This window comes from Heloderma suspectum, chromosome W (genome assembly GCF_057233095.1).
Source record: "Heloderma suspectum isolate Gila_16-S chromosome W, 16-S_ref, whole genome shotgun sequence".
Lineage (NCBI taxonomy): Eukaryota > Metazoa > Chordata > Lepidosauria > Squamata > Helodermatidae > Heloderma > Heloderma suspectum.
Window position 1 is genome coordinate 28,879,494 of NC_139475.1, and position 24,090 is coordinate 28,903,583.

The following is a 24,090-nucleotide window of genomic DNA, read 5'->3' on the forward strand; positions in this document are numbered from 1 at the left end:
TGGCTGCAGTGGGCTTAACACTGCTACCCCTCTGGAAATCAAAAAGGCATGACACAAAAAGAAAAAAGGAGGGGTGGGGGGAAGAGGCTGATGTCGAAGCCCTGGCCGATCTCTGGAATGGAGAAACGACCAGGGCCGAGGACACAACCGCTCCTGAGCGTCCTCTCTCACGAAGTGGAGCCGCACCAGCACCCTGGTTTTCTAGGGAGCTGGCGGCGATGAAACGAGCGAGAGGACGACTAGAGCGACGTTGGCAGAGAACACAGAGTGAATCCGATCGAACACGGGCTAGAAGGCCTACTCTGTGGCAATACGTGCAGCAAAGAATTGTTTTTTCTGCCACTATTGCGTCGGCAAAGAGCCGTCCAGCAGAGCTGTTTCGAGTGGTCAGGGGTCTTTTGCACACCAGCCCGCAAGAGGAGAATTCAAACCGCTCGACAGCCCGCTGTGCACAATTTGCTCAGCACTTTGCAGACATCGCTCGGATCCGCTCTGACTTGCACGCTATAGTTGATACAGACCCAGTGGACGTAACTGTGGCCCCTGCTTGTCCAGTGTTGTTGGATACTTTTCAATTTGTACAGCCTGAGGATGCGGACAGGATCCTGGGAGAGGTGAGAGCCACCACGTGTGTTCTAGGTCCTTGCCCTTCCTGGCTCATAAAAGCAGCCAGAGGTGGACTGGCCGAGTGGGTAAGTGGTTAATGCCTCCCTTGGTCAAGTCCTGCCTGAAGGAGGCAGTGGCGAGGCCTCTGTTAAAAAAGCCCTCCCTGAGCCCCACCATGTTGGATAATTATCGGCCAGTCTCCACTATTCCATTTCTGGGCAAGTATTGGAGCGCGTGGTGGCCTCCCAACTCCAGGGAGTCCCGGATGAGACAGATTATCTAGACCCATTTCAGTCTGGCTTCAGGCCCGGTTATGGGACAGAAACCTACGCTGGGAACTAGACGGGGGGAGTGTGTCCCTGTTGGTTCTGCTGGACCTCTCGATACCATCGACCAGGCTATCTTCCTGGGCCGCCTTGCTGGGATGGGACTTGGAGGCACCGTTTTGCAGTGGCTGCATTCCTTCCTGGAGGGGCGGACCCAGAAGGGGGTGCTGGGGGACTTCTGCTCGACTCCCTGGCCATTGGCCTGTGGAGTCCCTCAGGGTTCCGTTTTGTCCCCCGTGCTATTTAACAGATACATGAAACCACTGGGGGAGGTTGTCCGGAGTTTGGGGGTTCGGTGTCACCAGTATGCTGATGACGTCCAACTCTACTTTCCCTTTCCACCTAATTCCAAGGAAGCTGTTGGGGTGCTGAACGGTGTCTGTCGGCGGTAACGGACTGGGTAAGGGCAAACAGACTGACGCTTCATCCAGACAAGACAGAGGTGCTCCTGGTCAGTGGAAAGGTGGATCAGGGAGTAGGGGTTTGGCTTGTGCTGGATGGGGTTAGGCTCCCCCTGAAGACCCAGGGTCGCAGCTCGGGTGGACTTCTGGATTCTGCGCTGAGCCTGGATGCCCAGGTTTCGGCGGTGCCGAGGAGTGCATCTGCACCGCTAAAGCGAGTGCGCCGGCTGCGCCCGTTCCTTGAGGTGCCTCACTTGGCCACAGCGACGCATGCCTTACTCCATCCCGTTTGGATTAGAATCATAGAAGAGTAGGGTTCGAGGGGGCCTACAAGACCATCGAGGCCAACCCCCTGCTCACTGCAGGAATCCAAGTCAGAGCATCCCCGACAGGTGGCTGTCCAGCCCCGTCTTGAATGCTTCCAGTGTGGGAGAGCCCGCCACCTCCCCAGGTCACAGGTTTCATTGTTGTTCTGCTCTGACAGTCAGGACGTTTCTCCTGATGTTCAGCCGGAATCTGGCTTCCTGTAACTTGAGCCCATGATTCCGTGTCCTGCACTCTGGGATGACCGAGAAGAGATCCTGGCCTTCCTCTCTGTGACAATCTTTCAAGGACTTGAAGAGCGCTATCCTGCCTCCCCCAGTCTCCTCTTCTCAAGGCTAAACATGCCCAGCTCTTTCAGTCTCTCCTCATAGGGCTTTGTTTCCAGTCCCCCATTCATCTTCATTGCCCTTCTTTGAACCCTCTCCAGCTTGTCTGCATCTTTCTGAAAGTGTGGTGCCCAGAACTGAGATGAGGCCTAACCAGTGCTGAGTAGGGAACTAGTACTTCCCGGGATTTGGAAGCTATGCTACTATGAACACAGCCCCAATAGTTTTGGCCTTTTTTGCAGCCATATCACATTGTTGCCTCATATTCAGCTTGTGATCGACAACAATTCCAAGATCCTTCTCGCTTGTAGTGTTGTTGAGCCACGTATCCCCCATCTTGTAACTGTGCATTTGGTTTCTTTTTCCCAGGTGCAGAACTTGGCATTGATCCCTATTCAAAGTCATTCTGTTGTTTTCTGCCCAGCGCTCCAGCCTATCAAGATCACTTTGAAATCTGTTTCTATCTTCCAGGGTATTAGCTATCCCGCCCCATTTTGTGTCATCTGCAAATTTGATCAGCATTCCCTGCACCTCCTCCTCCAAGTCATTAATAAAATGTTGAAGAGCACTGGGCCCAGGACTGAGCCCTGCGGTACCGCACTCGTGACCTCTCCCCAGTTGGAGAAGGTCCCATTGAGAAGTACTCTTTGAGTCCGATTCTGTAGCCAACTGCGGATCCACCTGAGAGTTGTTTCATCTAGCCCACTTTTAGCGAGTTTGCTAATCAGGATCTCATGGGGCACTTTGTCGAGGTATATCATGTCTACAGCATTCCCACGGTCCACAAGGGAGGTTTTGTTGTTGTTCAGTCGTTCAGTCGTGTCCGACTCTTCGTGACCCCATGGACCATAGCACGCCAGGCCTTCCTGTCCTGCGCTCTGAGACCAGATTCGTCTGGCAGGATTTGTTCTTGGCAAATCCATGTTGGCTTTGAGTAATCCCTGCATTGTCTTCAAGGTGCTTCCAGATGGGTTGCTTTATCATCTGCTCCAGAATTTTCCCAGGGATTGATGTCACACTGACTGGTCTGTAGTTCCCAGCCTCCTCCTTTTTGCCCTTTTTGAAGACAGGGACAACACCATATGCCTATCGATCTCAAGCTGCAATCCTGCCCCTTCATCCTGTACTTCGCCTTTGCCAGGGGGGTCATAGACCCTCTTTTGGGAGAAGACTGAGCCAAAGTAGGAATTGAGCACCTCTGCCTTCTCCTTGTCATCAATTATCATTTTGCAATCCTTATTTAATAGCTGAACCACCATTTCTTTCCTCTGCCTTTTACTATGCACGTAGCTGAAGAAAGCCTTTTTGTGGTTTTTAGCCTCCCTCGCTAACCTCAGCCCGTTCTCAGTTTTAGCCTTCCTGACGCCATCCCCGCAATTCTGTGCTACCTTCCTGGACTCTTCCTTTGTAGCTTGGCCTTCCTTCCACTTGCTGTATGTGTCCTTTTTTTATTTTTTGGTCATCTCTGAGCTTTTTGGGAAGCCACATCGGCTTCTTTCGTTGTCTTCTGCCTTTTTTCTGGTTGGAATTGTTTGTGATTGTGCCTTGAGAATTTCCTCTTTTAAAAGCTCCCACTCATCTTGGACTCCTTTTCTCGTTAGCGTCGCTTGCCCTGGGACCTTACTGATCATTGTTCTGAGTTTATTGAAATCAGCTTTCCTAAAATCCAGGGTACTCGTCTGGCTACACTCGGCTTTTGCTTCCCTTAGAACCAAGAACTCAAGTGCGACATGGTCGCTTTCCCCCAGAGTTCCTGTAACTGCTGTTTTCTCCACTAAGCCATCTCTGTTTGTTAGGATCAGCCTTGGCACCTGTTTTCAGTGTTTGTTTTTAGAGGCGAGGGGTTGATGTAAAGCATCATGTGATCTTTTTGTATACAAAAAGTATATAGATTCGCCCAAACTAAAAGTGTAAATTCGCCTTCTCCAATCTGGTGCCGTCCAGATGGGTTGGACTCCCATCATTCCCATCCAACGTTTATTGACCTCAGTAAATGCAAGGGCATGACCCAGTGGTGATGGTTTCAAAGGAGGATTAGACCAAGTCACAAAGGATAGATTGGCCTGGTTCACACATAACATTAAGCTATAGTGTGGTTTGTTGAAATCTGGCTGCTTGTTGTCCAAACCCATTCCCGCAAACAAACCATGTTTTTTTAACCACCTTCAAACCACAAATAGAAGCCATGGTTTTCTGTTGGCTTACGAAGCCTGGCTTATTTGAACCATGGCTTGTCGTGATGTCTGAACCCCAAAACCAAAAATTCCTGGCTCGTTTGCATTGTAGTCCGTCCTGCGTCAGAGGTGCCCAGTAACAAAGCCACTCTGAGGGATGGCAAAACGGGCGAGAGAGAAACAAACCAGAAATAGGGGAAACAAGGCTTGGTTTGTTTGTTCATGTGGAAGACAATTCATGACTAAAGCAACAAACCATAGTTAACATAAACCATGGCTTAGCGTTACATGCGAACACAGCCCTTGGGTACCTCTATGGCAATTTGCTGCGAAGGCTAGATGGAAGCTGCCATGTTCAGAGGCAGTCTAGCCCTGAATATCAGCTGCTGGGGACAAACAGGTTTTGCAGGAACAGTGAACGTGCCCGTGAAGCTGCAGAGTGTATTTCCCTACCACTGGGCATCTACCACATCAGGGTCACTGGGGAAGCCAGTGTGCATCTATGGAGCTATCTCACTGCAGGCCAGACTGTTGTTCCATGTAGCTTAGTATTTCTGTTAACCAGGCTTCCCCAACCTTGCTCCCTCCAGATGTTTTGGACTTCAACTCCCATCAGCCCAAGCTTCCATGGCTATTGATCAGGAATACTGGGAGTTGTAGTCCAAAACATCTAGAGTGACTCCAGAGCACCTTCTGGTCCTCCAGATGTTTTGTTATACAGCTCCCATCCTACAACTCCCACTGACCAATGGGAGTTGTAGTCCAAAACACCTGGAGGGCCACGAGTTACCCAACCCTGCTCTGGAGTCTGAGGCGTAGATCTTTCTCATCTACTACCTGACTTTAAAAAAAATATATATTTTAAGCTGGAGGTTGAACCCAGAGCCTTCTGCATACAAAGTTGTAGCTCATTCCTTGGGAGTTTATTTCCAGGTAGCCCTGGTATCTGTGTCTGCACTTTAACCTTTTCTCAGGGTTTTGGCAAAATCTGGCAACTTTGCAAGGTCAGTTGTGGGTCCCACATTCCCTCACGTCCCTCTAGAAGGCCCTGGAATAGGAAAATAACAGCATCCATTCAACCTCAGAGCGATTCATTCTCCTGGAGCAGATTTCCAAACTACCTGGCAAGCAGAAATAAGAACATGGGGAGATCCATGTCTCATTGTTTTTTATGAACCACGAAAGAGATCAGGGCCTGTCGCTTCTTTTTACCCCTTGCGTAGTCTGTTCACCCTAAGTAATCCTTCTAAAATATTTGGCATTCACCAGCCCTCAATCTCTGGGCCATGCTGAATTTAAAATATCTCCTTGGGACTGAAAATGAGAATCACTGGCCAACCTGCTCTTCTGGGAAGGCAGGTTATGCTGATGAGGTGTGTTTGTGTGTGTTACCCCCACCCCGCCCTCCAGGTACTGCTCAGTGCACCATTTTTAGCTTGCACAGGATATTCCTCTGATTATTTGATTGATTGATTGATTTGGTAGAGGGAGAATGGAAGAGGCGGCACTTTTTCCCCCTTCCTGTTTGGGAGTACCACTGGTTTTGGATTCCCCCCCTTCGTCCTTCACCACCGATAATAAGTGTTATCAAAAACAAAAGTTTTAACTTCCATCCAGGTATGCCAGCTTTTTGAAATTAGGCACCTATAAGAAGAGTGTGTGTGTAGGTGTCAGGGGGCCCTAGCCGGCCTCTTTCAGTCTACTCCAGTAGCCAACTCCAGACATAGACAAAGGATTCTTTTCAAGGCTTTATTCCTTTTACAACTTAATAACTCTATCACCAGCGACTAAGCTATGAACAGCAGAGTAACCTATGCCCCGGGTTGGAAACAGTTGGTCCCCGTTTGAAGGAGAATCACTTGCAGACCCTGGACTTATGGGCTAGGGAGAGTCCCTCCCCTTTTCCCTTGGGTCCTGTGGACGTGACGGTTGCTTGCGCGCCAAACGGGCGCTACGCCTCCTTTCCGCACCCTCCATAGCTCGTTGCTCTCTGCGTCGAGCATCCAGCCAGCCCTCCTCCCGCGCTCTTTCACTCCCAGGACCGCTATCTATGTCTGGAATGCTGGCAGGAGGAATCTCTGCCAGCTGCAGGGCCTGGGAGGGATGAGCGCACTCCTCTCCCATGGACGGCTGTTCCTCCTCAGAATCAGAACTGCTCTGAGGTTCTATGGGCTCAGTGTCCACCCTGACAGTAGGGATGTTGGAGAAATACACAATGGAATCAAATGAGTTCAGATTTTTATGAATCCAACCCACGGATTGCACAGCAGACTGGCTTTTCCCCAGTCACATAGATTCTGTGGACTTGCGGACTGGTTTTTTTTTGGTACTTTCTGGAATTTTACACAAATTTAGTAATAGAAAAATACACTTTTTTTTTTTTGGAAGGCTGAAAATGTGCATTTCCCCCATAGGCTAAAGAGTGAGAATGTGTATTTGGGGGTGGGTGGGTTGGTTCAGAAGCGCCTTTTTGCGCAAGTGTGAATTTGCATACTTGCAAATTCGGAAACTCAAAAAAAATCTGATTCCGTCAGTGAGTGGATGACAGTTTGAAAGGCACCTAACAAACTGTGAAACGCAGACAAAATGGATTTTACACAATCCCTACATCCGTGTGTGTGTGTGTGTGTGTGTGTGTGTAAAATAGCTGCATAGTGCTGTTGCACAAAATGCTAGTGTCGCCCCCTGGAGGCGAGTCCAATTTGCCCCAAAGAGGACAGTCCACTTCAGGCCGGGTCCAGCTCGATTTTACTGTTTGCAAACAGTTCGACAGAGGAGCTCACGCTCAAAGCAGGGTCGACCCTGGGCAACCCCCGCGCCGCAGTTTTATCACCTCAGCTTGCATTCCTCAGCCAGCGTGTTACTTCTGACAGGTTGCCAGCGGTTTGCCTAGCAACCTTATCTTAGGGTTACTGTCCGCTCATTCCAGGCATGCGCAGCTTTTATAATACTACGTGCTGCTTAAGGCACATGCAATGGCGTTGAGGTTGCATTTTTGCCACAGTGACTGTATATTTCCCAGGAGTGTATTTACACCCCAAATCTGCAGGAACACTAATTGTCATGATGAAGTTCTTGAACATCCCAGAGGCAGTATGACTCTGAGTATAAGTCTGTGGAGAACAGGGTGCAGGGAAGGTATTGCCTTCAAGGACCTTTTAAAAGCCCGAAACCAGGTGTGCAGAACCTCGGGATCACAGGCGAAAGCCAGCCTGACTGGAGTTGCCCAAATGGCCCCACCCCTTTCCCCCAACCACCAATTGTTTAAGAGTTTCCCGGGTTTTGTGCAGTTTTCCCCCAGTCTAAAAGGTTGAAATACTTCTCCTAAGGCTTAGTGACTGGCAGTAAGAGCTTTAAGCTACAATATGCTGGTATTTTTGGTCTGCCCCTTTTGCCTTTGGCCCCACCCACCGCTGGGATGCAGCCCCCAAGAATCTTTCCAAACGAATTCAGCCCTCAGGCTGAAAAAGGTTCAGCACTGCTACCCTAAATGGCTTGGGACCAGGTTAATTGAAGGACCGCCTGCACCTGTATGAACCTGCTCGGGCCCTATGATTGGCCACAGAAAGATCTGTTATGTTAGTGCGCACAAGAGATGGAGGCTTTTCTGTGGTGGCGCCATCCTTGCAGAACCCCCTACCACTGGATGTTTGTGTGGCTTCCTCCCTGACTTCTTAAAACAGTGCTTTCAGGGCCTGGATGTTCTAGTTGTTGTTGTTGTTTTGTAATGAACAGATACCTATTTTAATTTTATACATTTGTGTTCTTGCTGTTACTTAAAATGATTTATGCTACTGTTTTAGTTACCTGTGTTTTAGATCTTACCGTGTTTTTTAAAAAAATCTTACCTCGTAAGCTGCCTTGTATGAAAATATTTTAGATACGCTGATTTAAGGGCACACGCCTATGCATGTTTGGACAGAAAAATGTCCTACAACTCCCAGCATTCCCCAGCCAGCACTGCTGGAAGTTGTAGGACTTTTTTCTGTCTAAACATGCATAGGATTGCGCCCTAAATGCACAGATACTTGTGGGTTCCCCCAAGACATCTGGTTACCTGCTGTGGGTAGCATGTTGTCAGACCAGCTGGACCCTTGGTCCGATCCAACAGGGCTGCGCTTAATAAGGTACTGGGTATACAATTCAGTTTTCTGAGAATGTTAGCTTTAAAAAAAAAAAACAAGGAAAAAAAGTTCCAGCTGCGTAACTTGGTTCTTCCTTTATTTTCTTCTCTTTTTCAAAGCAAGATTCTAGTCCTTTATGTCTCTGATGTTTAGGCTTGAAAGTCTGGCCAAACTGAAATGTTAGAACACCTTTCCCCATTCTAGTGCCCTCCAGATAGGTTGAGCAACAACTGGCTGGGGATGATTGGTGTTGTAAATGAACCCATCTGGGGAAGCTGTCTTAGAAACTGGGAGATAATGTGAATAAGGTTTCCAGTGGGTGGAAGAAGACAGCTGAGGGTGTTGGAGGTTGCATTCCAACATATCTAGTGGGCACCAGGTTGGGGAACACTGCCTTACAGCCATCAAAAGCAGCCCATAAACATAAAGGTGATGATTGTGGTGGACTGCAGCATATTTTGCTCAACTGTGCCTAGCGAAGTTAGTTCCACCAAAATCCCAAGCAGCAAAAGGGTGCAGAAATTCACCTGGGGAATCAGGTGGCAAGAGGATGTTAGCATGGCATCCAGCATGGAGCTGTTTGTGTTTTTCCACCAGTTTTCCCGAAGCAGCAAGAACCACTTGTTCGTTGAGTGTATTAGCCAAATTATCTGTCTCCCATAATGCTAGAACCCAGCGGGGTCCTCCGATGAAGCTGGTTGGTGGGAGGTTCAGGACAGACAAGAGGAAGGGCGTCTTCACACAGTGCAGAGTCAGACTACGGATTTCGCTACCACAGGACGTAATGATGGCCACCAACTTGGATGGCTTTAAAAGGATTAAAAACTGGAGCATTCTAAGGCCTCCTGTGAGGCCTTGGCAAGGCACTTTGCAGATAAAATTGATCAGATTAGGTGTGTTACTCTGCACGCTGTGGATACAGTTAGTGAGCAAGAGGCGGCCTGTGGCAAACCGGTTTTGTGGGATCGGTTCCAGCTTCTTCCTCCTGATGAAGTGGACAAGGTGCTTTCATCTGTAAGGCCGACCACCTGCTTACTTGATCCTTGCCCATCTTGGCTCATTATGGGCTGCAGAGAGAGACTGGGTGAGGGGATCAAGGCGGTGGTGAACGCCTCCCTTGAGGAGGGAGTGATGCCATCAGCCCTCAAGGAGGCAGTGATAAGACCGCTCTTAAAGAAGCCCTCCTTGGATCCTCAAGTTCTGAACAACTTTCGCCCAGTCTCAAATCTGCCATTTTTGGGCAAGGTGATTGAGCGGGTGGTGGCGGTGCAGTTGAAGGCACACTTGGAAGAAACTGATTATCTAGACCCATTTCAGTTGGGCTTCAGGCCTGGGCATGGGACAGAAACGGCCTTGGTCACCTTGGTAGATAATATGAGGAGGGCTCTGGATAGGGGTGAATGCTCCTTCCTTGTTCTCCTCGACCTCTCAGCGGCTTTTGATACCGTTGACCACGGTATCCTCCTGGACCGCCTGGAGGGGTTGGGCATTGGGGACACCGTATTGTGGTGGTTCCAGTCCTTCCTCTCCGGCAGGTACCAGAGGGTAGCACTGGGAGAGGAGGTTTTGGACCCGTGGCCACTTACTTGTGGGGTGCCACAGGGTTCCATCCTCTCCCTGATGCTATTTAACATCTATGTGAAGCCACTGGGGGCTATCATCAGGAGGTTTGGGGTGCAGTGTCATCAATATGCGGATGACACGCAGCTCTACCTCTCGTTCAAATCTTCACCAAGGTTGGCCGTAGAATCCCTGTCCAAATGTCTGGAGATGGTGAGTGGCTGGATAGGGAGGAATAAGCTGAAGCTGAACCCTGACAAGACCGAGGTACTTTTGGTGGGAGACAAGAGGAGGCTGGGGGATGTTGACCTGGTGTTGAATGGGGTACGGCTACCCTTGAAAGACCAGGTCTGCAGCCTGGGGGTCATTTTGGACTCCCAGCTGTCCATGGAGGCTCAGGTGTCAGCTGTGAGCCGGACAGCTGTATCAACTCCATCTGATACGGCGGCTGCGCCCCTTCCTTCCCGACCATCTGCTCCCATAGGTAGTACATGCCCTGGTCTCCTCTCGTTTAGACTACTGTAATGCGCTCTACGTGGGGTTACCCTTGAAGAGGGTTCGGAAACTGCAGCTGGTACAGAACGCGGCAGCTCGCCTGATTAAAGGCAGCCGCCGGCGAGATCACATCACTCCGGTGCTGAAGGAGTTGCACTGGTTACCAGTTGTTTTCCGGGCCAAATTCAAGGTGTTGGTTTTGACCTTTAAAACCCTATATGGTTCCGGCCCAGCCTACCTCAAGGAGCGCCTCCAGCAACACCAGACAGGCCGCTTAACAAGATCAGCCTCGGATGGCCTTCTCTCTGTCCCATCAGCCAGGACAGCTAGACCAGTGGGGACGAGGGAGAGGGCCTTTTCTGTGGTGGCCCCCACTCTGTGGAACTCCCTCCCTAGGGAACCCGGTCATGCCCCCTCTTTAATGAGCTTCCGTCGTGCATTAAAAACGTGGTTGTTCAGGCAGGCATTTGGGGTGGGTTAGGGTATTTTAGGAAATGTTTTTATTGTAGAATTTTATTGTTTTAAACTGTTTTATTGTATGTTGTACATCGCCCAGAGTGGCTGGGTGACCGGCCAGATGGGCGATTAATAAATTTAATAATAAATAAATACATAAAATAAAATAAAGGGGGGTGGACATATTCCTGGAGGAGAAGGCTATCAGTGGCTACTAGTCCTGATGCCTCTATGCTACCTCCAGTATCAGAGGCAGTATGCCTATGAATGCTGGGGAATATGGGTGGGAGGGTGCTGTATTTACCTCTGTATTTACATTCATACGGCCGTCTCTTGACTGTAGTTGTCGACAGTGACATGTCTACCTCTGCAAGCGCGTTCTTGGCCTGGCTCGATGCTGTGAAAGGGCTCCTCTTCGCCATGAGCAGAATTCTGCGGTCATCCGCTTTAGTTGTCTCCCGTGGCCTTCCAGGCCTTCTGCCGTTGCTGAGCTTGCCAGTTAATTCCGTCTTTTTCAGGATGTCCCAAACTGTTGCGTTGGCCACCCCCACTGTTTCTGCTATCTCTCTGATGGGTTTATGTTGTTTCCTCAGCCTCAGGATGGCCTCCTTCACTCGCATGGACACCTCCTTGGACCTCATGTTGGGGGTTCCAGGGAACGGCTGCTAAATGCAAATGTGACACTCAGAACCGCCTCCAGGCCTTTTCTCTGCTTGGTGGGTCATGGGGCACCCAGGAAACAGGCCACACCTGGCCATGCAGCTGCTTGCCAGCCATTGGTTCCATTACTTAGGAGCCCCCAAGGACGGGTGTGTGTGCGTGCCACCGGCGGTCCTTCCTGAATGGTCAGTGCCCCACTTTTGCCAAACCCCTTGAATTACAGCTGGAAGTCCTGACTTCGCTCCCATCTGGGTGTGTTTCCTTTCAACTTCAATGTGGTGGTGTACAGAGGCCAACTGCCCAAACAGTTATCCTTGCTCCAATATTTCTGGCCCTGACTGTAGGTCATCATACAGGGCGACCAGGGCTGTTTCCGTGCCACAACCCAGCCTGAACCCCGACCGAAGTGGATCCAGATAATCGGTCTCATCCGAGAGTGCCTGGAGCTGGTTGGCAACCACTCGCTCAAGGACCTTGCCCAGGAATGGAACATTTGCACCCGGCCTATAATTATTAAGGTTTTCCGAGGCTAGGGAGGATTTCTTCAGGAGTGGTCTCACCACCGCCTCTTTCAGGCAGCCTGGGACCACGCCCTCTCGCAAGGAAGCCTTAATCACCTCCCTGGCCCAGCCGGCTGTCCCTTCCCTGCCAGTTTTTATAAGCCAAGGGGGCCAGGATCCAGTACGGACGTGGCTGCACGAACCTGTCCAAGCACCCTGTCCACGTCCTCGAGCTGCACCAACTGAAACTCATCCAAGAAAACTGGACAAGGCTGCGCTCCGGACACCTCACCAGATTCAGCTGCTGTAAGACTGGAGTCTAAGTCCTGGCGGATGCAAGAGATTTTATCCTGGAAGTGCCTAGCCAGTGCATTACAGCGGGCCCCAGATGGTTCCTAGTGTCCTTAGAGCCAGAATGTAAAAGGCCACGGGCATCCCTAAAAAGCTCCAGTGGGCAGCATATGGATGACTGAATAGTGGCAGCAAGATGTTTTTTTGCCGCTCTCAGCGCCTTTGAATATACCTGGCCAGAGGCACACACCAGGGTTCGATTGCACCCACTGGGAGTTCTTCTCCACCTGCACTTAAGCCGTCTCCCATTTTGTTTCGTCGCTCCCAGCTCCGGGGCGTACCACGGAGCGGTACGAGCTCTACTCTGGAGAGGGCGCTCCGGAGCGATCGTGCCAACCGCCCGGGTCATTGCTGTGTTCCACAGGTGGACCAGGGCTTCGACAGGTGCACCAGCCATGTCAGCTGGACCCCCCCCCCCCCGAGCCCTCTGGAAACCATCCGGATCCCTTAGCCTCCGAGGGCGGACCATTTTAATAGGTCCCCCACCCCTGCAGAGGGGAAAAGCTGCCTAAGCCTAAACCTCCGCAGGCAGCGATCCATCTGCGACAAGGGGAGCGACGCAAAGTCCCCCACTTTCAGACCACCATCTCCCTGTCCAGTTGCGAAAACCAAGTCTAGAGTATGCCCCGCTACATGCGTCGGGCCGATGACATGTTGGGACAGTCCCACGGCCGCCATGGAGGCCATGAAATCCCGAGCCGCCCCAGTCAAGGAGCACTCGGCATGACTGTTGACACCCCCAGAACCAGCAGTCTGGGGGATCTCAGCAGCACACCCGAGACCACCTCCGTCAGCTCAACTAGGGAGTCTGTTGAGCAGCGGGGTGGGCGGCGCACCAACAGACTCCCCGATCTGTCCCGCTGGCCCAGCACACTCCACGTGCTTTGCATGCAGAAGGTCCCAGGTTTCAATTCCCGGCTTCTCCAGGTAGGGTTAGGAAAGTATTGAGACTGAAACCCTGGAGAGCTGCTGCCAGTCAGTGTTGACAATACTGTCCTAGATGGACCAAGCATCTGACTCAGTATAAGGCAGCGTTCTATGTTTGTTTGTTTAATTTTATTTTTACCCTGCCTTTATACCAAAAACGGCACTCAAGGAGTTCCAGGAATTGTTCAAAAACTGAATGGGGAGCTCCCAGTCCTTCCACAGGAAGAAATCCACTCCAGGTTACCCCAAGCTTTCTTCATTTCAGCAGTATCATTTAGGGTGTATGTGGGGTGGAGTCATCTTGTTGCTGCTATTGTTAAATCCTGGCTGGCCTACTGCTAATCACCCAGAGATCCAGGTATACCTTCTTAAGCAGGAAATGTGCTTAAGATCAGGCTGTGTGTCAGTTTTAACAAGTTGGTGCCAAGCTGAAGAGTCTAGTTCTTGGAAGCGGGCAGTGTAACCGTGTGTGAGAGAGAAGTGTGTGTGTGAGAGTGAGCAAGACTTCCCTCTGCAGATGTCTTTTTTCCCTGGGTGTGAGGTTTGTGTTACTTCTCTAGAATGTCACAGTTTGGCTGGTTTGAGAAAGTTTCTTTCTAGGTTCTCAGTTCCTTGGGCTGTCCTTTTGTGTCCGTGTGTCTTCTCCCGTGCACTCCATTTTCTTGTGGTACCTGCCTTCTCCTTCCCTCCCTCCCTCCCTCCACTTCCCCCCTCCCTCCACTTCCCACCCCACTTGCTCACTTCACAAAATGAAAGCAATGTGTCACCAAACCGGTTCCAACTGGCTGGTTACCATGGCTTTTACATGGACATGGGAAGGGTTTTTTTAAAAGGGTCTTATGGCCCACGTGGGTCATGTGAGTTTGGGAGTGGCCTCGTTAGCATACAGGAAGTTAGCTGGTTGATGTGGGTGATGAAGGTGGTTCCTCCTCCTCCTTATGCGCATGTGTGTGCATGTAACATCAAGGGTTAAAACATGGAGATCATTTTCCTGCAGACCTTATGCCAAGTGAGACCATCAGTCCTTGTAGCTCAGTATCCTCTATGCTAGCATCCCCCAACCTGGGCTCTCCAGGGTTTCAGAGAAGAACCTTTCCCAGCCCTACCTGGAGATCCCAAGGGTTGAACCTGGGACCTTCTCCATGCAAAGTAGGTGCCCTGGCACTGAGTCATAATCCTTCCCAGACATGATATTCTTGGGTCCATTCAATCCTTCCCAGACCGAAGGAATGTTTTAAACATCTTGTCTGGCTTGCAAATGTGAGGTGTGTGTGTTGGCATTCTTTTTAACACTGGTTAACCATTTTGGAAGCATGATCCCATCTGTCTGAACTGGCCCATTAGGGTCATGTCTGCAGGGGGTGTGGGGGCACCCTGGCTACAGGCACATTCCCCCACCCCACCCCAACTGTTGACAGAGGGTTGATGTTGTGCAATCAAGACAGGGCTATTCTATTCCAGAACAGGGATTGGGTCCCACAGAGGTCCAAGTCATGATGTTTCCCCTCCATTCCCCTCCCCCTCTTATCCCAAGAGTTGCTGGTCGCAAGTCTTGTAGTGATGCATTTCTGCTTAGAAATGTAAGCTCTCCAAACTCCCATTAGCTCAACAAAGCAGTGATTTGGCACCACTCACTTCCAGAAATCGTTCCTGTAAAACACAGGTAACTTTTGGCCCTCCAGATGTTTTGGCCTACAACTCCCATGAACCCTCACCATTGGCTCTCCTGGCTAGGGTTGATGGGGTTTCTAGGCCCAAACAGCTGGAGGGTGCCAGATTGGTTGGGGGATGCTTTTTACCATGTTTTGAGCCTACACATTATTCATGGGGTGGGGGGAGAGTGTCTGTTTGACATGTAGCAACATTTACTGCAAGACCCAAAAACTAATTTTTGATGGGAGTTCTGAATCATTGCAAGTTTGTCTTTTTCTCTCTTAGGTCTGCCTTGCTTAGTGAAATACAGAGTCGGGCAGGTGGTCAGGGGTTTGTGTCTGTAATTTCAAAGTTTGCTCCCTCATAAAAATAATTATTTTACTTATGTTGGTTCACTTTTTTTAAAAAAAGAAAAATAATTGTACCTTTTGCATAGGGCTTGCTTGGAAGAAGTGTGATTTTTGCCTAAGCTGTATCTCAGTTTGAGTCCTTTTCCAGGCTCTGCTATCCATGGATCTGGTATAGCATTAAGAAGTGGGGAGGGGGAGGAAATAAACCCTCTTTTACCTCTGTCTCCTGGGGGGGGGGTCTGAACTTTTTCTTTTTTTAAGTTCAGAGATGAAGTGGCTTGTGTTAGAGTGCCCTCTAGAGAATCGCCAAAGTATGACTCTATTTCACACATGCATCCTCCCTAGGCCAGTGTGTCTTAAAGTTTTCACATCAGATGGACGTCCTGCTTCTTTACAAGCTCCTGGGTACCTTCCCTCAGAGGGCGAATCTCATGTTAGGTGTACAGTAAAGGCTTCCTGGGACAGTTCCACTGTATTCTTTGCTAAAAATAAAATCATCTATATCCAGCCAATCCAAATTCTGTGCCTTGAAAAGCTGGACTGGCTTTGTTGTTGTTGTTGTTCAGTCGTTCAGTCGTGTCCGACTCTTCGTGATCCCACGGACCATAGCACGCCAGGCCTTCCTGTCCTGCGCCCTCTCCTGGAGCGTGCTCAAGTCCATATTCATCGCATCAGTGACTGATGCTTGCTTACTTACTTACAGGACTGGCTTACCTGTGTGTAAATCATTATAATTGAGTACTCTTTGTATAATGCGTTCACAACTTTGCATAATTTTATCTGGGTTTGCCTCGGCATGAGAAAGGCCAACTGGCTGCCCTCCAAATGTGCTGTACTGTAACTCCCATCATCCACAGCCAGCATGGCCAGGAATGATGGGAGTTGCAATACAGTACATCTGGAGGGCACCTGGTTGGGCAAAGGCTGAGCTACGCAATGGAGCATTAAGCCCTCAACTACTGGAAATTCTATTCAGTTATCTGTTTTGGATTTGAGTTTGCAGCAGGCATTTGCTGCACCCTTTACACCCATAAGGACTAGAATCTTGAATGTGGAAGCTTGATGGTACATTCCTGTGGAGTTTCAGGCAGGGGCTTGAAAGTAAACATTGGCTTTTGGGTGGGTGGGTGTTCTTATGATTGATTAGTTCCTCTTCTTAAAAACAGTCCTGTTTTCTTCCCTCCTTCTCCCTTTTTGGGCAATGCCTCCAGTGATACAAAGCGAGAGAGGAAAGTTCCTTCGCCCGACATAATAGTACTATCGGACAACGAGCCATCGAGCCCGAGAATGAATGGGTTAATGAAAATAGCATTAAAAGAGGCTAGCACAGAAGTGCTGATGGTGAGTCTGACAAAGTGGCACAACAAACGGGTGCAGGCTGGCTGCTTCTCCCTCAATGTGTTGGCAGGCAGCTGTGGCTTCATCTTGGCTGGCTCCCCCAATTCAGTCTGTCCACAGGCAATGTCACTTCTCCCTGCAAAAATCCACCACTTTCCTTCCGGTCAGTCCCCCTCAGCAAAACCTTTCCTGCCTTGACTTCTGCAACCTCTGTGGCCTTCCTTCGTTGCATCCTGCTCCTTCCACCTCCAGCAAACATTGCTCCTGGAAGTGCTTACCTCTAGCATCGCTCTGCCCATCTGACGCTCTTCTTTGGATCCCTTTGCTGGCTTCCCATCCCCTTCTGTATCCAACATGCACACCCTCCCTGTCTGCAACCTTGCCCCACCCCATTATTCCACTTTCATTTTCATTTGGATCCCACACTCTTCCTTTTCTAAGAAGGAGGCCACCCTTAGCTGCCAAAAGATGCCACCCTTATGCCTGGAGCTCCATCCTGAGCCACTGCTATAGTACCTCCTTAAGGCCTGTCCATTCTCCCTCACTACCTCTTATCCCCAGAAGACCACAGCCCCTTTCCCCCAACCAACAATTGTGTGGTCGTTTGGGCAGTTTTTTCCCCGTTCTGAAACATTGAAATGCCTCCCTCCTAGGGCTGAGTTACTGGCAGTCAGAGCTTTAAGCTAAAGTATGCTGGTATTTGGGCCCCACCCTTTTGCTCTCAGCCCCACCCACCATTGGAATGTGGCCCCTGAGAGCTTCTCCAAAATGGAATTTGGCCCTCAGGCTGAAAGAGGTTCAGCACCCCTGATCTATGTGATACTGCCTCTCTTTCTTTTACCTTCAAATCCCTCCCCAAAACTCACCCCTTCTTCAGCTTAACCCCCAAGCCCCCACTGCCCAACTGAAATGAAGCCTTGGTCTCTTTCTTCCTGTCCTTGCAGAAAAGCAGCCCCGAGGAGCAGGAGCGAATGATCAAGCAGCTGAAGGAAGAGCTGCGGGTAGAAGAAGCCAAACTCGTGCTGCTGAAAAAGCTACGACAAAGTCAGATACAGAAGGAGACAACTGCTCAAAAGGTAGGCTTAACTTCTTACTGCCATGTATATTCTGCTGCTGGAGCTCAAGGCAACTGTGCACTGAATCCCCAAGTGGTCTCCCATCTAGGTGGTGATTAGACCCTGGCTCAGATAAGGGACCACCATGGAGAAGGTGCTGTCCTATGGAATTCCCACCCGAGAGATTGCATTTAAAAGAGCTTTAAAAACGTCCTTGTCCTCTCAGGCTTTTACATAGAATCATAGAATCATAGAATAGTAGGGTTGGAAGGGGCCTACAAGGCCATCGAGTCCAACCCCCTGCTCAGTGCAGGAATCCAAGTCAGAGCATCCCTGACAAATGGCTGTCCAGCCTCGTCTTGAAGGCCTCCAGTGTGGGAGAGCCCACCACCTCCCCAGGTAATTGGTTCCATTGCCGTATTGCTCTGACACTCAGGAAGTTTTTCCTGATGTTCAGTCGGAATCTGGCTTCCTGTAACTTGAGCCCATTATTCCGTGTCCTGCACTCTGGGATGATCAAGAAGAGATCCTGGCCTTCTTCTCTGTGACAACCTTTCAAGTACTTGAAGAGTGCTATCATATCTCCCCTCATTCTTCTCTTCTCAAGGCTAAACATGCCCAGTTCTTTCAGTCTCTCTTCATAGGGCTTTGTTTCCAGTCCCCTGATCATCTTTGTTGTCCTCCTTTGAACCCTCTCCAGCTTGTCTGCATCCTTCTTAAAGTGTGGTGCCCAGAACTGGACACAGTACTCCAGATGAGGCCTAACCAGTGCTGAGTAGAGGGGAACTAGTACTTCCCGGGATTTGGAAGCGATGCTTCTATGAATGCAGCCCAAAATAGCATTTGCCTTTTTTGCAGCCACATCACATTGTTGGCTCATATTCAGCTTGTGATCGACGACAATTCCAAGATCCTTCTCGCTCGTAGTGTGGTTGAGCCACGTATCCCCCATCTTGTAACTGTGCATTTGGTTTCTTTTTCCTAGGTGCAGAACTTGGCATTTGTCCCTATTAAATGCCATTCTGTTGTTTTCTGCCCAGCACTCCAGTCTATCCAGATCACTTTGAATTTTGTTTCTGTCTTCCAAAGTATTAGCTATCCCTCCCAATTTTGTGTCATCTGCAAATTTGATCAGCATTCCCTGCACCTCCTCCTCCAAGTCATTAATAAAAATGTTGAAGAGCACTGGGCCCAGGACTGAGCCCTGCGGTACCCCACTCGTTACCTCTCCCCAGCTTGAGAAGGTCCCATTGATAAGCACTCTTTGAGTTCGATTCTGTAGCCAACTGTGGATCCACCGGATCGTTGTTTCATCTAGCCCACTTCGAGCTAGTTTGCTCATCAGGATATCATGGGGCACTTTGTCGAAAGCTTTGCTGAAGTCTAGGTATATGATGTCTACAGCATTCCCACGGTCTACAAGGGAGGTGACTTGATCAAAAAATGAGATCAGATTTGTCTGGCAGGACTTGTTTTTGACAAATCCATGTTGGCTTCGAGTAATCACGGCATTGTTGTCAAGGTGCTTCCAGATGGATTGCTTTATGATCTGCTCCAGAATTTTCCCAGGGATTGATGTCAGACTGACTGGTCTGTAGTTCCCAGGTTCCTCCTTTTTACCCTTTTTGAAGATAGGGACAACGTTAGCCCTCCTCCAGTCATCTGGCACTTCCCCGGTCCTCCATGATTTCTCAAAGAGAATAGACAGCGGTTCTGAGAGTTCTTCTGCCAGTTCCTTTATGACTCTAGGATGCAGTTCATCTGGCCCTGGAGATTTGAACTCATTCAAAGTAATGAGGTGTTCCTTGACCATATGCCTGTCGATCTCAAGCTGCAATCCTGCCCCTTCAGCCTGTACTTCGCCTTTGCCAGGGGGGTCATAGACCCTCTTTTGGGAGAAGACTGAGCCAAAGTAGGAATTGAGCACCTCTGCCTTTTCTTTGTCCTCTGTTATCATTTTGCCATCCTTATTTAATAGCTGAACAACCATTTCTTTCCTCTGCCTTTTACTATGCACGTAGCTGAAGAAAGCCTTTTTGTTGTTTTTAGCATCCCTCGCTAACCTCACCTCGTTCTCCGCTTTAGCCTTCCTGACGCCATCCCTGCAATTCTGTGCTACCTGCCTGTACTCTTCCTTTGTTACTTGGCCTTCTTTCCACTTCCTATATGTGTCCTTTTTTGTTTTCAGGTCATCCCTAAGCTTTTTGTGAAGCCACATTGGCTTCTTCTGTTGTCTTCCACCTTTTCTTCTTGTTGGAATTGTTTGTGATTGTGCCTTGAGAATTTCCTTTTTTAAAAGTTCCACCCATCTTGGACTCCTTTTCTCGCTAGCATTGCTTGCCATGGGACCTTACTGATCATTGTTCTGAGTTTATTAAAATCAGCTTTCCTAAAATCCAGGGTACGCGTTTGAGTACACTCGGCTTTTGCTTCCCTTAGAACCAAGAACTCAAGTACAACATGGTCGCTTTCCCCCAGAGTTCCTGTAACTGCTACTTTATCCACTAAGTCATCTCTGTTGGTTAGGATCAAGTCAAGGATAGCCGATCCTCTAGTTCCTTCCTCTACTTTCTGTAGGAGGAAGTTATCCGCCACACAAGTCAGGAATTTCCTGGAGGGGCCATGTTTTGCAGAATTTGTCTCCCAACAAATATCGGGGAAATTGAAGTCCCCCATTGCTACTACATCATGCTTCCTTAAAACATTGGCTATTTGCTTTTCAAAAGTTTCATCCTTGGCTTCTCCTTGATTGGGTGGCCGGTAGTAGACTCCGACCACCAGGTTCCTTTTATTCTTTGCTCCATTTATTTCAACCCAGATGCTCTCGATGGGGCTACCAAGCTCCTCCTCCTGTATTTCTGTGCAGAGATATGTATTTTTCACATACAGTGCAACCCCGCCTCCCTTTCTGTTCCTCCTGTTCTTTTTGAACAAGTTATATCCTTCAACTGCTGTATTCCAGTCATGAGAGTCATCCCACCAAGTCTCAGTTATACCTATCAAGTCATAATTTCCCTCCTGTATTAAGAGTTCAAGTTCGTTCTGTTTGTTTCCCATACTCTGGGCATTAGTATATAGACATCGAAGACCATGTGCTTCATAGTCTGGCTTTCTTCCTACCTGTGTCTGAAGACTATTATTGGGCGCTATCAGCGCTGTTCTCTCCGTTGCAGTGCATGCGCCTACGTCCATTGTTACCCCCAACATTACATCTCCCTTCCCCGTAGGATTCAGTTTAAAGCCCTCCTGATGAAGTTCTTCATGCTGTGGCCAAACACATTCTTCCCAGCCTTTGTGAGGTGCAACCCATCCCTAGCCAACAGCCCATCTTCCAGGAAGTATAGCCCGTGGTCCCAGAATCCAAATCTCTCTCGTCGGCACCACCTTCGTAGCCAGTCATTCACCCGGAGTATTTTTCGTTCCCTTTCTATCCCTCTTCTAACTACTGGAAGGATGGATGAGAAAACTATCTGGGCCCCAAAGTTCTTGAGTTTCCTTCCCAAAGCTTCAAAGTCTGACGTGATCTCTTCGTAGCTCCGCTTGGCGGTATCATTTGTTCCCACATGGATGAGAAGAAAGGGATACCTGTCAGTGGGCTTTATGAGTGCAGGCAACCTTTCAGTCACGTCTCTAATCTGTCCTCCCGGGAGACAACATACCTGGCGAGTCCACGGGTCTTCGCGACATACTTGGGTCTCGATCCCACGCAGCAAGGAGTCTCCCACTACTACCACTCTTCTCTTCTTCTTCTTGTAGGCCTGGGTTTCATCGCCTCTGTTTGACTGACCTTTAGCCTCTTGCTCACTCTCATGCAGGTTCCCCTGTGATTCTTCCTCTGCAGGCTGTCCTCCAGTCTCATCTGCAAGTACCTGGAATCGGTTCCACAGCTCCACCGCTTCCACTGGTGCAGAGTGGCGTCTAGTTCTTCTTCTCCTAACTGTCACCGTTTTCCAAGGAGTATCCTCTACTCCATTTTTCTTCACCTCAGCATTTCCCACTGCCTCATCTTGCTGTTGCTCTTCAAGCTTGTGGTCTGCCCTTTGCTGCTGTAGTTCCCCCATTCTGTCCAAGAACTCTTCGTGTTCTCTTATTCCCCGGAGGGTTGACAGTCGCCGCTCCAGTCCACTTACTTTTTCCTCCAGCAGCGTGATCAACTTGCCCTTGTTGCAGGTGTAGGCCATGTTGTTCTCAGGCAAGAAAACAAACATGGCACAGGCCTTGCAGGTCACCACCACTGGAGAGTCCTGTCCTTCCATAGCCTCTTTTCCCTTTTTGTGTCTAGCTCTGTGATTGTTCTAGACTAGCCTGTGCCTGCTCCTCTGCTCAGTAGAGGTTAAAAGCAGAGTCCCACTGGTGTGGAAGTGTGTGTTACAAGACAAATAAATGGGAAAAAGTTAGTTAAAAAAAAAAAAATAAATGTTAGGGGCCTCCCCCTTGACCTCCCCTGCCGAACTCCCCTGGCCAACTCCTGTTTGCTCCCCCTGTTCGCTCGCTCTCTGGGACCCTGCCTGCTTCTGTAGTCCCTGGACCAGCTGGAGCAGCTTGCTCTGCTCTGCTCTGCTCAGCTGGGAGGCGGGAAACAGACTGAAGCTTCCCGCCCAGTCAGCTGCTGGGAGTACTCAGGCCACACCCCTCCAATTCAGTTGGAGCTCTCAGAAGCTCCTGGTGAGCTCACAGCCAGTCAGAAGGATAAAGGGCAGCGCCCTGGGCTTCCTGCAACCCACTTACCTCTTAGCCTCTGTCTCCTTTGTCTCTTCAACCACTGCAACTCCCCTGACCAACTCCTGTTTGCATGAAAAGGTGTTATGGCATTTGCTGCTGTGAGATATTTGAGAATGTATTTTATTTTAACTGGCTTATTTTAAATTGTTTACATTCATTTATTACATTTACAAAGCTGTTGGGGTGATATACTTCATAAAAACAAACACAATAAAGCCAACTGCATCACTTAAAAACCAAGAAATTGAAAGCAGTAGCAACATTTTAAAAGCAGAAGATAAATATCAAGGCAGCGAGAACATCTAAAAGTGTGTAAAACATGAAGAAGGGCTATTTTACAACACAGCTTTATATCATGAGGAGTAAAACAAGTAGCAAGCTAAAAATTAAAAGGCCTGAGAGGATAAAAAGGTCTCTGCCTGGCTCAAGAAAGTCAGCAAAGTTGGCACCAGCTTGAACCTCTCTAGGGAGAGTGTTCTACAATTTGGGGGCCACCACAGAAAAAAGCCAACTTGCAAGTAGCTACCCACTGAATATTGGTATGCATGAGTTCTTGGAGCAGGACCACTGCTGATCTTGGGATATGGGCAGGAACATACTGGAAATATAAGGTGTTTTTATAATTTCTTGGATGCTGAATTGTACAGGGTGTTAATATTGTAAGCTGCTTCTTGAAAGGTGGCTAAGAAACATATAAAATAAAATAAAATGTGAGAGGCTGAAATAGTACCTCTAAAAAATAAATCATTCCGAAAGTAAAAAGCAAAAGAAGCAGCACGAAATCAAGCAACAGTCCTCAGAACAACCCAGTTGTAGTAATATTATTATTAGTATTTATTATTTATTTATACTACTTTGTACCACTTAATATCCTAAAATCTCTAAGCGGTTCCCAACACAATACATACCTAATACCATGTAAAAACAGTATAAGAGCAATATAAAATAATAATTTAAAAATTGCAACCAGGACAATACTAAAACAGAAGTGGTGTCATGATCCGTTACAAGTCAGGGAGAGCCTGTGTAAACAAATGGGTCTTGAAGCTCACCACAGTTTCTGCTGCTCAGACAAAGTTATTTATGTATATACGTTGTATAAATCTTGTTCCACAATTCCTGGCACAGCTGAGTGGAACATAAGGACCATCCCTGCTGGTTCAGACCTTTCTCCATCTCCAGTGTCATAGAATCATAGAATGGTAGGGCTGGAAGGGGCCTACAAGGCCATCGAGTCCAGCCCCCTGCTCAATTCAGGAATCCAAGTCAGAGCATCCCTGGCAGGTGGCTGTCCAGCTTCGTCTTGAACGCCCCCAGTGTGGGGGAGCCCACCGCCTCCCCAGGTAATTGGTTCCATTGTCGTATTGCTCTAACAGTCAGGACGTTTTTCCTGATGTTCAGTCGGAATCTGGCTTCCTGTCACTTGAGCCCGTTATTCCGTGTCCTGCACACTGGGATGATCGAGAAGAGATCCTGGCCTTCCTCTCTAGGACCACCTTTCAAGTCCTTGACGAGCGCTATCCTATCTCCCCTCAGTCTTCTCTTCTCGAGGCTAAGCATGTCCAGTTCCTTCAGTCTCTCCTCACAGGGCTTTGTTTCCAGTCCCCTGATCATCTTTGTTGCCCTGGGAACAAAGCATCCTGGGAAGCTCACAAGCAAGACACAGCCATCCCCTGTACTTTACCCCCAATATCTAGTATTCAGAGGGTACACTGCCTGTGAACATGGAGGTCTGTTGTTAG

General features: G+C 49.0%; 1 protein-coding gene across 11 annotated transcripts in view; it reads left to right on the forward strand.

Annotated features, from left to right (window-relative positions):
* LOC146333958 (transcriptional repressor p66-alpha-like) overlaps positions 1-24,090 on the forward strand; it is a 123,225-nt gene that overhangs the window by 49,874 nt on the left and 49,261 nt on the right. For all 11 annotated transcript variants that reach the window (XR_014786435.1, XM_084825256.1, XM_084825249.1 and 8 more), the window contains 2 exons: positions 16,445-16,574; positions 17,516-17,647. Coding sequence is in view for 10 of the 11 variants with exons in the window: in XM_084825256.1 (XP_084681382.1) it covers positions 16,445-16,574; positions 17,516-17,647 (262 nt within the window). In the remaining variant the exon portion in view is untranslated. The remainder of the gene's footprint in view (positions 1-16,444; positions 16,575-17,515; positions 17,648-24,090) is intronic.